General features: G+C 45.4%; 1 protein-coding gene across 1 annotated transcript in view; it reads left to right on the top strand.

Annotated features, from left to right (window-relative positions):
* Positions 1-13,943, top strand: part of BMERB1 (bMERB domain containing 1) — a 131,207-nt gene that overhangs the window by 104,156 nt on the left and 13,108 nt on the right. The window contains exon 3 of the mRNA XM_057696061.1: positions 9,157-9,230. Within this exon, the coding sequence (XP_057552044.1) occupies positions 9,157-9,230 (74 nt within the window). The remainder of the gene's footprint in view (positions 1-9,156; positions 9,231-13,943) is intronic.

Raw genomic sequence — 13,943 nt, forward strand, 5'->3', positions numbered from 1 at the left:
GTATGAAAACATTAATAAATGCCAGCTACGATTATCCTACTGTGTTGTTTGACATTTTTACAGGGAGGCTGTCTTTATATAATATGTATATAATTTTTAAAAGACAGAAAGTACCCTTTTAGGTCTAAAACAAAAGCGAAAAATACTGCTGGTAATTTTTTCAGGGAAACTTGTAGTTGACACGCAGCATACACACAGGAAAGGGCATAAACCCTCAGAGTTCAGCTTGATGAGTTTTCCAGTATTAGTAATTTTTCCGACTCAAAACAGAGACCATCTAGAAAACCCCTGGGGAAGCGAAGAGTAACCCATGCTTGAGGGAGGTGACATCCTTTTAGAAACAGTGTCACCTCCCGGATGAGGGTCTGATTACAATCAGGGGAGAAGTCAGGTAACATGCAGACCATGAGTGCGTCACGGCGAGGAACAGGCCTTCAGTGACTTGTCATAAAGGCGTCCCTTTCATGGGTGTGTCACCTGAGCCCGTGAGGCAGGCTTCTCTCTGGTCCCTTGGTCCCCAGCGTGATGCTGAGAGGTGGCTGAGTCCGAGGTCTCCAGATGGCTGAGTCTGGGGTCTCCCTGGAGATGTCTCACCACTTATTCTCCCCCCAGGGATAGCATTTAAGTTCATTAATCCAAGAACACCAGACACACACATTCATCATCTTGGTGCCATTAGGTTGGAAGAAATTGAAATAGCACAGAAAGTGAGACTCAGTCTTTGACGCAGGAATGTTGGCTAAGAGTTTTCAGGAGTGTCTGCCAGCTGGCAGCCTAGCCACTCACCTCCTTACTCAGGGCGGAGGGGTGGACGGAAGTAGACTTTCCTTTGTACCTGTCAGTGCTATGTGTGTGCCAAGCATGGGGTGGCCTGCTGCACACAGATAAGGTTATTTCATTCTCATACAACCCCAAGACAAAGGTATGATTCCTTTTCGACAGTGAGAGCACTGAGACCCGGAGCAGTGAGAGGACTCATGCAAGTCATACAGCCGGTCAGCGGTGGAACTGATACCCGCATTCGTGTCCGGCAGGCCCTGAAGCATGTCATCACCACTATGTGCTGGCAGAACAGGGCTCCCAGGACCCTCGAAACCCCTCATGCTATATGTGAGGAAACAGAGGTGCAGGGAGAGGAATGATCTGCCCAGTCATTATGGTTTAATAAATATATTTGGTCTTTGCCCTCAGTTCCTAAGCACAGAGCTCCTAAAACTTTTGTAATTTCCTGAGTGATAAGGGTGCTAGGAGCATCTTTTGTTCTGCTGTTTGTTCCTTGGCGCAAGATCTTCTAAGACCCTGGGAATTTCCAGGGTGGCGAGTGTCTTTTCATATGTGAATGAGATGCCTGGTGCCTGGGGTCCCTAGGTGCTTTAGGATGGGGGCTGGTCCCCAGAAAGGCCAAGGCATGTTTAGAAGCTTGGAACTTTCAGCCCCATCCCACCTTCTCTGGGGAGGGAGAGGGGCTGGAGACTGAGTTAATAATTGATCGTGCCTATGTGATGAAACCTCATAAAACCCTCTAAAGTATGATGTTTGGAGAGCTTCCGGGTTGGTGAACATATGGAGGTGCTGGGTGGGTGGCCCCCCTGGGGAGGGCCTGAAAACGCCACCCCCTTCCCCGTACCTTGCCCTGTGTATCTCTTCTTCTAGCTGTTCATCTGTATCTTTTAAAATATCCTTTATAATTAGCTAGTATATGTAAGGAAGTGTTATTCTGAGTTTTGTGAGCAGTTCTGGCAAATGATTGAACCCGGCAAAGGGGGTCATGGGAATCCCCAGTTCACAGCCAGTTGGTCAGAAGTATAAGTGGTCCAGACTTGCCGCTGGCATCCGCAGCAGGTGCAGTCTTATGGGACGGAGCCCTTAACCTGTGGGGTCTGTGCTAACTCCAGGCAGTGAGGATCAGAAGTGAGTTAAATGGTAGGACACTCAGTTGTTGTCCACCAAGAATTGGAGAGTTGCTTGGTGTGAGAAAACCCACACATTTCGTGCCACCAGTGAAGACTGTACAGAAAAACAGGGACTTCCCTGGTGGCGCAGTGGTTAAGAATCTGCCTGCCAATGCAAGGGACACAGGTTCGATCCCTGGTCCGGGAAGATCCTATGCCGTGGAGCAGCAAAGCCCATGCGCCACAACTATGGAGCCTGCGCTGTAGGGCCCACATGTCATAACTACTGAAGCACACACGCCTAGAGCCTGTGCTCCGCAACAAGAGAAGCCACTGCAATGAGAAGCCCATGCACCACAATGAAGAGTAACCCCCACTCACCGCAACTAGAGAAAGCCGGTGTGCAAAAACGAGGACCCAATGCAGCCAAAATTAAATAAATAAATAAATAAATAAATAAATAAATAAATAAATAAATAAAACTTTTTTTAAAAAAGTGTATAGAAAAACAGTTTTCCCTTTAGTCATAGAGGAGGTTTATGGTGGGGTTGAGATCCAGGCTTCACATCCCAGATCAGCATTCCATTTCCAGGACCATATCTCTTCTCACCCATCCCAAGAAGTCCACCACATCCACAACTTAGAGAAGAAGCAGCGAAATAAATATTCTCTTTAAAAGTCAACCCTTCCCCTGTCAATCTGCTTCTGCCTTCACATCTTGATCTCTGCTGGGTTTCCATTAGGCTCCAGACCATGTCATTTTCAAAGAAATCTTGTAAAGCAGCCACACTATTATTCTGACAGAGCCTGTTCACCTCTCCCCGCCCAAAGCTGGTAAAATGACCAATTTTCTCCATCGTCCCAGCATGAAAAGTTGAGATGCATAATGACGCGGGCTGACTGTCTTTTCCTTTCTGCATCAATCAGTTTCTCAGAGATGACATCTCTCTCTCTAGAATGAGCTGGAGGCAGCAGAGTTTGATTTCCAGGTTTCAGCACTATTCATGCAGAGAACGGGACTGATGGGGCTTATCAGAAGTTCCAGCCAAGCTTCAAAAGTGCTTTGCATGAACTATTTAAATGTTTTTTGAATAATATTATTTAATAGCATTGGACCATCATCATGATGTAATGCTTACAATGACAAGGCATATGAATCTATTGATCCTATTTTTAAAATATTTATTTATTTAGGCTGCACCAGGTCTTAGTTGCGGCATGTGGACTCTTAGTTGTGGCATGCAAACTCTTAGTTGTGGTATCTTAGTTGCTGCATGGGGGATCTAGTTCCCTAACCAGGGATCAAACCCAGGCCCCCTGCATTGGGAGCATGGAGTCTTACACAGTGGACCACCAGGGAAGTCCCTATATTGATCCTATTTTTTATTTAAAATGCACATGTCTGGGACTTCCCTGGTGATCCAGTGGTTAGGACTCCATGCTTCCACTGCAGGGGGCCCAGGTTCAATCCCTGGTTGGGGAATTGGGATCCTGTATGCTGTGGCATGGTCAAAAAAAAAAAAGTCCATCAAAAAAATGTATGATTCTAATTTTTAAAAAAATGCCCATGTCCACGTACATGTATCAGTGAAGGGGTCTTCAGCTGCACGTTACAGAACATCTGATTAATAGTGTCTTCAGTGTCTTCAATATCTTCAAGTTTTTTTTTTTTTTTTTTTTTTTTTGGCCGTACTGTGTGGCTTGTAGGATCTCAGTTCCTTGACCAGGCCTCAACAATGAAAGCCTGGAATCCTAACCACCAGGCCACCAGGGAACTCCCTTCAATTAATTAGGTGTCAGTGGAGTCGCTCAAGGATGTCATCAAAGGTCTGGCTCTTTCCTCACGTCCCTGTGCCATCCTCACCACAGTAGCTGTAGCAGCTTTAGGAGTATGAGGGGATAGCTCCCAAGGCTCAAATCTTCTTTCCCAGAACCCCAACCACCACCCTCAGCAGACTTCCTCTTACATGTTGCCCCAACATGTCTCATGTCTGCCTCTAGCTGCAAGGAAGCCTGGGAAAGTGGACGTCTGGCAGAGGCAAACGGGACTGCCACGACTGGTGCTAGGGGCTAAATGCATCCCCCCTCCAAAAGAGTTTGTTGAAGCCCTAATTTCCAATGTGATTTTATGTAGAGGTGAAGCCTTTGGGAGGTGATTAAGGTCATGAGGGTGGAGCTTTCATGTATAGGATTCGTGCCCTTATATCAGAGACCCCAGAGAGAAGATCTCTCTCCAACATGTGAGGATAGAGCAAGAAAGCCATCTGCAAATCAGGAAGAGTCCTCACCATTAACGGGACCGGCTGGCATCTTGATCTTGGACTTCCCAGTCCTTCAGAACTGTGAGAAATCGATGTTTGTTGTTTAAGTCACCCAGTCTACAGTATTTTTGTTATAGTAGGCTGAACAGACTAAGACAACTGGGGTCTGTTGTTACCGACCTGGGTCCTTGGACTCTTTAATCAATAGAAATTGATAAGAGGCCAGGTGAGGAATTAAGGCAAGGCTTTATTGGGACTCATGCCGCATGAGGGAAAGAAAACAAGAAACGGGTGCCTGTGCTTGCTCTCCAAGGGCTGGTGAGCGGGTTCTTTAAATAGGGCGAGGGTGGGGAGCAGGTTGGTGGGTCAGGCTGGAAGGGTGGCGTAGGTGGTCTGCCCACCCCCTTGGTGGTGCTGCGTGCAGGTATCATTCACAGTGCCCCACTTTTGCTCTCTGCAAAAGAGTAACGGCAGTTGGAGAAACAGAAGAAATGGAGAAATGGCAATTGGTTTGTGGCCTTTTTGTATCTTATTGTTCATAATTGCCCTGACTGAGACTGCATGGGTGCAGTTTCTTTGTATCCTGTCGCTGGAGGAAACGTGTGTCCAGGTGCAAGCACTGCAACTAAGGGTCTCCGGTCTCAGGTCCCAGCCTGTCTCACCATCAGAGGCTGGAGACATTGCCTTCTAAACAGATCAGGGCTGTGGGAGGAAGGCACAGAAGGAAGGTCAGTTCAGTGTCGGCTGCAACTTCTGCAGCCATGTGGAGAGGAGAGACCAGGGAGAAGTGGTCAAGAGCTGAATCCCGACGGCCACGTACCAGGGTGGGACTTTGGCCACACTGCTTAACTACCGTTTCCTTTGCCTGTAAAATGAAGATTAAAAACAATGCCTCTCTCAGCACTGTCCTGCGGATTTGGGTGAGTTTATGCCCAGAAGGCAAATGCTCAATAAACGTGGACTTTTTTGTTTCCCTTAATGGTGGAACCTGTCCCTCCATCTTCCAGAAAAAGACCTGATTTCTATTTAGGTAAATTCCCTGATAGATTGGGTGGGGGTTAGGGGAGGCAAGCTCCTTTCTTGGTGGTGTTCTTGGAACCACTAGACTTTGGTTTTGCCAACCAGGGTTTTTGTAAGTTGAAGACCAGAGATGAATTGTTTGGGATCTTTCAATGGAAAAACAAAAAAAGTACGATGTGGGAGTTGTGAGTTAAGATTTATTGAGGGCAAAATGAGGACTATAGCCTGGGAGACAGCATTTCAGATAGCTCCGAGAACCTGCTCCGAAGAGGCCAGGGTGAAGGTCAGTATGTATATGATTTCTGTGAAGGGGGAGTACAAGCAATCGAGTACATATTTTTTTTAATTAATTAATTTATTTATTGGCTGTGTTGGGTCTTTGTTGCTGCACATAGGCTTTCTCTAGTTGCGGAAAGCGGGTCTACTCTTTGTTGTGGTGCCTGGGCTTTGTTTCTCATTGTGGTGGCTTCTCTTGCTGCAGAGCACAGGCTCTAGGCACGGGCTTCAGTAGTTGTGGCACATGGGCTCAACAGTTGTGGCTCGCAGGCTCTAGAGCACAGGCTTAGTTGTGGTGCATGGGCTTAGTTGCTCTGTGGCACGTGGGATCTTCCCAGCCCAGGGCTTGAACCCGTGTCTGCATTGGCAGGCAGATTCTTAACCACTGTGCCAAGAGGGAAGCCCCAAGCACACACTTTTTACAGAAGGTTCTGCTAGTCTTGTGCAGGTTGCTGCTAGACACAAGGAGCAAACATCACCATGAAGGATTTTAGTGCTTTTCTAGATATGAGATACAAGAATTGGGCTCACAAAATCATCTCCAAAAAATATCCAACTACCTGAAGACCTGTTCTGTCAGTTTTTTCCCAGAGCACAGAGTGCCTCATTTCTGCTCTCCACCCTGAACTCCTTTCAAGGGGTGCTGCAGGTCAGCAGCTGCAGGGGCACATGATTTAATCCTTGTAGAGGTAGACGGCGAGTGCCAATGTGTAGGTGACAGATCTGAGGACCCTCCTTTGGCCACGAACCATGTGGAAGAGGAAGAGAGGAAGAGATGCAATGGGAAGTTGGCAGCAAGAGAAACACCGGAGGAAAACAACAGTGCTCTCCACTAGGAATCTTAATGCCGTCTGACGCTTGCCTCTTCAGTGAGAGCTTCACAAGAATTCACCTTGTGTGTTAACGTGCGGTGGATTTGGATGTGCTCGGGAGGACTCAAAACCATGCTAAGTGCAGTTTCGAGATGGACAAAGGGTGATGGCCCCCCAGGGCAAGCCTGCCATACCTGGGTTACACAGAGGAAAAAGACTGGCAAGAAATATACCAAAACACTTGGAGTGGAACAGTGGCCTCTGGTGCGCACATGGGTCAAGGTTATGTGTAATCTTAGGTTCCTCCTTCATACTTGTCTGAGTTTTTCCAAAATTTCTACAGTGATCAGGAATCTATTCTGCAATCAGATGAGAATTTCATTTTAAAATTTTTGTAGAGAGGACTATAATTTAAAAAAAAAATTTTTAAAGCTTGAACATGTTAGTTCCATTTGTCAAATAAACTGCTTGTCCGGCATCATTTTCTCCCCACCTCTTTCTAACAGCTAATAATAGCAGTAGATACCATGTACTGATCATCGTACTGTGTATGTCTCAGACACGTGCTCATCGCCTGACATGCAGAATAATCCTAGAAAGTTGTACTATTATAATTCCTGTTTCAAAGATGAGGAAAGTAAGACTCAGAGAAAAATTTCTGACACGTGGCCCCTTTGACCTAGAGATGTTTGGTGCCAATACTCATGCTTCTAAGATCACCTGTCGCTTTTTTGTTCCTTTCACCATATTTCCTCCTCTCATTGTTCAGAAATTATCCATCAGGTACCTGTGTCAATTCTGTGGTTATCACCGAAGATTTCTCAACTTTATCAGGATGGACATTTTGAACCAGATAATACTCTACTGAGGTGGGCTGCCCTGTGCATTGTGGGCTGTTTTGCAACGTCCCTGGATTCTACCCACTAGGTGACAGTGGCAATCCCCACACACCCAGCAGTAACAACAAACAGGTCTCCAGACATTGCCAGATGCCCCCAGGAACCAAAATCATCCTCATTAAGAACGACTGATGTAGCCTGATCCAGTACTACATGTGGAAAAGGATTCTGGAGCACCTCCAATTCTTCAATTGGAGGGTGGTGGATAGGAACCTAGGGGAACAGCTTGTACCCTCCTGGTAAAGCCCCCAAGCTCATTTGCATCAGCTGCCACCTGCTAGGACATTCCAGGCCAGGGTTTGACAAGCGCTTGGAGTGCCTCTGGCAACGGGAGCAGGAGATACAGACTGAAGCGAGACATTCCTGCCACTTGTCCTGAAAGCTGGGATGCTGGGGTTGGGATGGTCTCACGGGATGTTCTTTGCCAGCGAAGGGCAGGGGACCCCAAGGTGATCTGCGGATGGCACTTCTGAATGGAGATCAGGATTTTGACGAAGATGCTGAGGAAGGAGGCAGAAAGATCAGGGGACTCAGACAAGTCGATTTCTAGTCCTGGTCTCGCCCCCCCACTTGCTGTGTAGACTCAGTTGAGCCCTTTGAGACTATTCATGCTTCCCTCCATCTCTTCCTGGGACAGAAGGCTGATGTGTCCAAACTGGTCCACTCCATCCCCTCACCTGCTTTACTCTTCTTCAGAGCATCTGACGTTCTATTGTATTTGCGTTCACCCTCTGTCTCTCCTGATTAATTTTCAGCTCATGGGGGCAGGGGAGGCTGGTATAGAATGAAGGCACACACACACCCCATGCGGAAGCTACTTGAAAATATGTCTCAATGGCCATAGACAAGTCATACCCTTTGTCCTCAATTGCTCCACTTCCGAGAATCAGTAGCCCACCCCAAATAATCCAACAAGAAAGAAAAGCCTTAGGTGAACCCATGTTCATCCTACAGTGGCTAAAATAGCACAATCTGAAAACCCATCTAAGTAATCAAGATAAGGACATAATTAAAACCACCCTGATAAATCTACTTGGTGAAATTCCAGGCAGCCGTTACAAATGTTGTTTACAGTAAGATGAGCTAATATTGCAACACACACACACACACACACACACACACACACACGAAACTATACTACATAACGCAAAATTGTGTGTGCACCCCAATTGCTAGGATTATAGGGGTAAGCTTCCTTTCACACCATTGGTCGGAATATCATGCAGTCACTCTGGAGGACAATTTGGAAATTCCTATTAAAATGCAAGGGTTCACGTCACTTAACCTTCCAATTGCATTTCTAGGAATCAATTTAGCTAGGAATTCCTTTACTTCTAGGAATCTATCCTAGAGGTGTATCCAGAAATAAGTCTAATGTCTATGAGTAGGGGGGAATGGTTAAATAAATCGCTGTATGTCAACATAATGGAGTACTACACAGTCATAAAAATGGGAGATTTACATGTTCTGACATGGAAAGATGCCCAAGACATATCAAGTTAAAAAAAGCTAATAGCAAAATGTTTTCTAACGTGAATGATGATATCATATTTGGTAGTATAAGCATAAACATTTTTTAAAAATCTGGAAGAATAGATAACAAACCATTGACGATGGTTTTCTCTGAAGGATGGGGGAGATTTTCTGTCTGTGCTGTGAATTTCTGTAATGTTTCAAAGCTTTTCACACAGCTGAAAAAAGGAAAACACTGAACCTACAACATGAGGTTGCTCACACTGGCCGACAAAAACCAGGCATGCGAAGACAGGAAGGAGCTCTATCAAGGTGTTATTAACTGTGATTGATCATTTCTGAGTTGTAGGATGACGGGTACTTTGTTTTTTACTTTTGGTGGAAAACTTCTAAAGAGCACACGCGGCCTTTTCAGAGGACAGACCCCTCCCACCAGAGCTTTTTGTTAAAACCGGGGCGGTACTCAGGGTGTAGAATGTTCTGTTGATGTAACCTGCTGTCATGAGGTGTCCTCTTTCCCCAGGATGGATGACATCCAGCTCTGCAATGACATCATGGACTTGAAGCAGGAGCTGCAGAACTTGGTCGCCATCCCAGGTAACCATGGGGGACCCCACCTCATGAAGCAGCTGCTCAGAGCCCCCCGTTGGTCCCATCTGGAAGGCCCTACTGCAGCCTCATTCTTACAGCACAGTGCTCCCTGACAGCATGGTTCAAACACAGCTCCTCATCAGGCAGACCCGGGCTCAAGTCCTAATTCTGGTCGCCTCCTTGACCTGGGGCAAGTCACATTATCTCTCGGAGACTCAATTTCTCCTCCTCTGAAAATGGGGTAGGAATAGTAATAGTGCCTAACTTATTGGAGGTCTAAATCTCACCATAATAAATGAAACAATACACTCCACGTGCTTATCTTGATAGCTGGTCCAGAGAACCCAGTAAATATTTGCAGTGATAACTTATTATCCTGTTTGGAAACAGGCAGAGTATGGTGGTTCGAAGCTCTGGCTTTGGAGTCAAACCTAGATCTATCACTTATTAATGTGGTGACCTTGGGCAGGTTACTTCACTATAACTCGGTTTCTTCATCTGTAAACTGGGACAGTCATGCTGTCTATCTCAGAGGATTGTTGTGAGATTGACGAAGGGATAGAACATGTAAAGTACTTAGCACAGTTCCCATCCTATAGTAAGTGCTTGATAGATCAGTGCTGTTATTATTATTATTATCATGAACCGAACACATTTCTACTCGTCCTTCAGGTCACAGCTTACTTGGCCCCTTTCCCCAAGAAAGCCTTCCCTGCCCATCTAGACTGGGTTAGGTGCCCACTGGGGGTGCTTACACTCATCAAAGTGCAGACAGCCCCCAACTTATAGTTCAACTTAATGATTTTGCAACTTTACAATGGTATAAACTCTCCAAAAATGTCTCCAGATGTTGCCAAACATCCCCTAGCCAGGAAGGTAGAGGTGGGCAAATTGCGCCATCTAAGAACCACTCCTTTAGAATCCAGGGGTCTGGCTTTGAAGCCAGGATTACCAGCTAAATGACCTTCACTGAGCACCATGATTTTCTGAGCCTTAAGTTCCTTCTTTGCAAAATGAAGCCAACCGTGGGGCGTGCACGTGGTTGTCGTGGATATGCCGCGAGATGACACACGGTAGCAAATGTGAACTGCAGGGCTCAACACACTCTTGTTCTAAGAGGAGTGTGTACAATGGTTGCAGAACCTTCCGACACCCTGGCTTTAATGAGCACCTGCTAGGTGCCAGGGAGCGTGCAGGCCCTGGGAGTATGCAAGTGAGTAGACAGCCCTAATTGAAAGGGGGTGACAGCTCTGGCTATGGGGTTTCTTTTCGAGGTGAGTAAAGTACTCTAAAATCAACTGTGTGATGGTTACATAACTGCAAATAACACCTCAAGTGGGTGAATTCTATGGTACATGAACTATCTCTTTTTAAAAATATTTATTTATTTATTGGCTGTATTGGGGCTTCATTGCGGTGTGAGGGCTTCTCATGGTGGTGGCTTCTCTTGTTGCGGAGCATGGGCTCTAGAGCGCAGGCTCAGTAGTTGTGGCGCACAGGCTTGGTTGCTCCACGGCATGTGGGATCTTCCCAGACCAGGGCTCGAACCCAGGTCCCCTGCATCGGCAGGCAGAGTCTTAACCACTGTGCCACTAGGGAAGCCCCACATGAATTATATCTTAATAAAACGGTTGCCACAGAAAGTTAAACCTCAAACATAAAACCTAAAAAAGAATGAGGAAGAAGGACATAGCTAAGTCCGGACACTACCCACTAGAATCTTCCATTTGATTAGGGGCGGGGCTCTGGTGTTGGTCACGTTTACAAGCTTCTCACGTGGTTGTGATGGGCAGCCCGGGCTGAGAGCCACCAGGCCAGTTCAACTCTCTCATTTTATACTCCTCCAAGGGAGAAAGATACAAAACCCCGTCCAAGCTCTGTAAACACAAAACAGGCAATTATCGAGGGACTGCAGAGTCTCCTGGAGCCTGCAGGCATTGTTGTGTTAGTTTGCTAGGGCTGCCCTGACAAATTCTCACAAACTTAATGTCTTAAAACAATAGAACTTTATTCTTTGAGACAAGCCAGAAGTCTGAAGTCAAAGTGTTGGCAGGACCATGCTCACTCTGAAGGCTTGAGAAGAGCATCCCTCTTGGCCTCTTCCAGCTTCTGGGTTCCTCTCGGTTCTTGTTCCCTGGCTTGTAGCTGCCTTATTCCAGTCTCTGCCTCTGTTGTCACGTGGCCTTCCTCTCTTTGTGTATCTCTATGTGTCTTTTTCCTCTTCTTTTTTTTTTTTGATGCACCGCATGGCATGAGGGATCTTAATTCCCTGACCAGGCATCAAACCCATGCCTCCTGCAGTGGAAGTGCGGAGTCTTAACCACTGGACCCTCAGGGAAGTCCCCATTTCTTCTTCTTATAAGGACACCAGTCATTGGATTAAGATGTGCATGACCTCATCTTAACTAATTGCATCCACAAAGACCCTATTCCCAAATAGGGTATTTCCAAGTGAAATTAGGGGTGACATGGGAGTACTGTTTATCCTAAAACAGGCAGGAAGCTCAGCCCAACCTTACAAGGGTCCAGAACCAGAAACAGGAAAGCTGTGGAATGTTCTTTGGCCCTTGCTCTCCCTCCCTCTCTCTCTCTCTCTTTTGGAACATGTCACATTTTCTCCCTCTAGCACATGAGTCAAGCAAGACCACTTTGTTACCAAACCACACTTGGGTTTGCTCACCCACGCAGTAAAGAAAGTGCAGCATTTATTGCAGGACCAAACAAGGAGTCTAGGACAGCTAATGCTCAAAACACCCAAACTCCTCGATAGGTTTCAGCAAAGCATTTTTTTTTTTAATTTTTAATTTTTTTTTGGGGGGGTACACCAGGTTCAATCATCTTTTATACACATATCCCCATAATCCCTCCCTTCCTTGACTCCCCCCCCCTCAAGTCCCCCCCACCCTCCCCACCCCAGTCCTCTAAGGCATCTTCCATCCTCGAGTTGGACTCCCTTTGTTATACAACAACTTCCCACTGACTATTTTACAGTTGGTAGTATATATATGTCTGTGCTACTCTCTCGCTTCGTCTCAGTTTCCCCTTCACCCCCCGCCCCCTCCCATACCTCGAGTTCTCCAGTCCATTCTCTGTATCTGCATCCTTGTTCTTGTCACTGAGTTCATCAGTACCATTTTTAGATTCCGTATATGTGAGTTAGCATACAATATTTGTCCTTCTCTTTCTGACTTACTTCACTCTGTATGACAGATTGTAGTTCTATCCACCTCATTACATATAGCTCCATCTCATCCCTTTTTATAGCTGAGTAATATTCCATTGTATATATATGCCACATCTTCTGTATCCATTCATTTGTTGATGGGCATTTAGGTTGCTTCCATATCCTGGCTATTGTAAATAGTGCTGCAATAAACATTATGGTACAAGTTTCTTTTGGGATTATGGTTTTCTTTAGGTATATACCCAGGAGTGGGATTACTGGATCATATGGTAGTTCTAGTTGTAGTTTTTTAAGGAACCTCCAAATTGTTTTCCATAGTGGCTGTACCAACTTACAGTCCCACCAACAGTGCAGGAGAGTTCCCTTTTCTCCACACCCTCTCCAACATTTGTTGTTTCCAGACTTTGTGATGATGGCCATTCTGACTGGTGTGAGGTGATACCTCATTGTGGCTTTGACTTGCATTTCTCTGATGATTAGTGATGTTGAGCATCTTTTCATGTGTGTGTTGGCCATCTGTATGTCTTCTTTGGAGAAATGTCTATTTAGGTCTTCTGTGCATTTGTGGATTGGGTTATTTGCTTTTTTGGTATTAAGCTTCATGAGCTGCTTGTATATTTTGGAGGTTAATCCTTTGTCCGTTGTTTCATAGGCAACTATTTTTTCCCATTCTGAGGGTTGCCTTTTAGTCTTGTTTATGGTTTCTTTCGCTGTGCAAAAGCTTTTAAGTTTCATGAGGTCCCATTTGTTTATTCTTGATTTTATTTCCATGATTCTAGGAGGTGGGTCAAAAAGGATCTTGCTTTGATGGATGTCATAGAGTGTTCTGCCTATGTTTTCCTCTAGGAGTTTTATAGTGTCTGGCCTTACATGTAGGTCTTTAATCCATTTGGAGTTGATTTTTGTGTATGGTGTTAGGAAGTGTTCTAATTTCATTCTTTTACATGTTGCTGTCCAATGTTCCCAACACCACTTATTGAAGAGGCTGTCTTTTTTCCATTGTATACTCGTGCCTCCTTTGTCAAAGATAAGGTGCCCATATGTGTTTGGGTGTACTTCTGAGTTCTCTATTCTATTCCATTGATCTTCCTTTCTATTTTTGTGCCAGTACCATACTGTCTTGATCACTATGGCCTTGTAGTATAGTTTGAAGTCAGGAAGCCTGATTCCACCAACTCCATTTTTCCTTCTCAAGATTGCTTTGGCTATTCGGGGTCTTTTGCGTTTCCATACAAATCGTAAGATTTCTTGTTCTAGTTCTGTGAAAAATGCCATTGGTAATTTGATTGGGATTGCATTGAATCTGTAAATTGCTTTGGGTAGTACAGACATTTTCACGATGTTGATTCTTCCAATCCAGGAACATGGTATGTCCCTCCATCTGTTTGTGTCATCTTTGATTTCTTTCATCAGTGTCTTAAAGTTTTCTGCATACAGATCTTTTGCCTCCTTAGGCAGGTTTATTCCTAGGTATTTTATTCTTTTTGTTGCAATGGTGAATGGGAGAGTTTCCTTAATTTCTCTTTCTGCTCTTC

The sequence above is a fragment of the Hippopotamus amphibius genome, chromosome 9, assembly GCF_030028045.1.
Source record: "Hippopotamus amphibius kiboko isolate mHipAmp2 chromosome 9, mHipAmp2.hap2, whole genome shotgun sequence".
NCBI classification, from domain to species: domain Eukaryota; kingdom Metazoa; phylum Chordata; class Mammalia; order Artiodactyla; family Hippopotamidae; genus Hippopotamus; species Hippopotamus amphibius.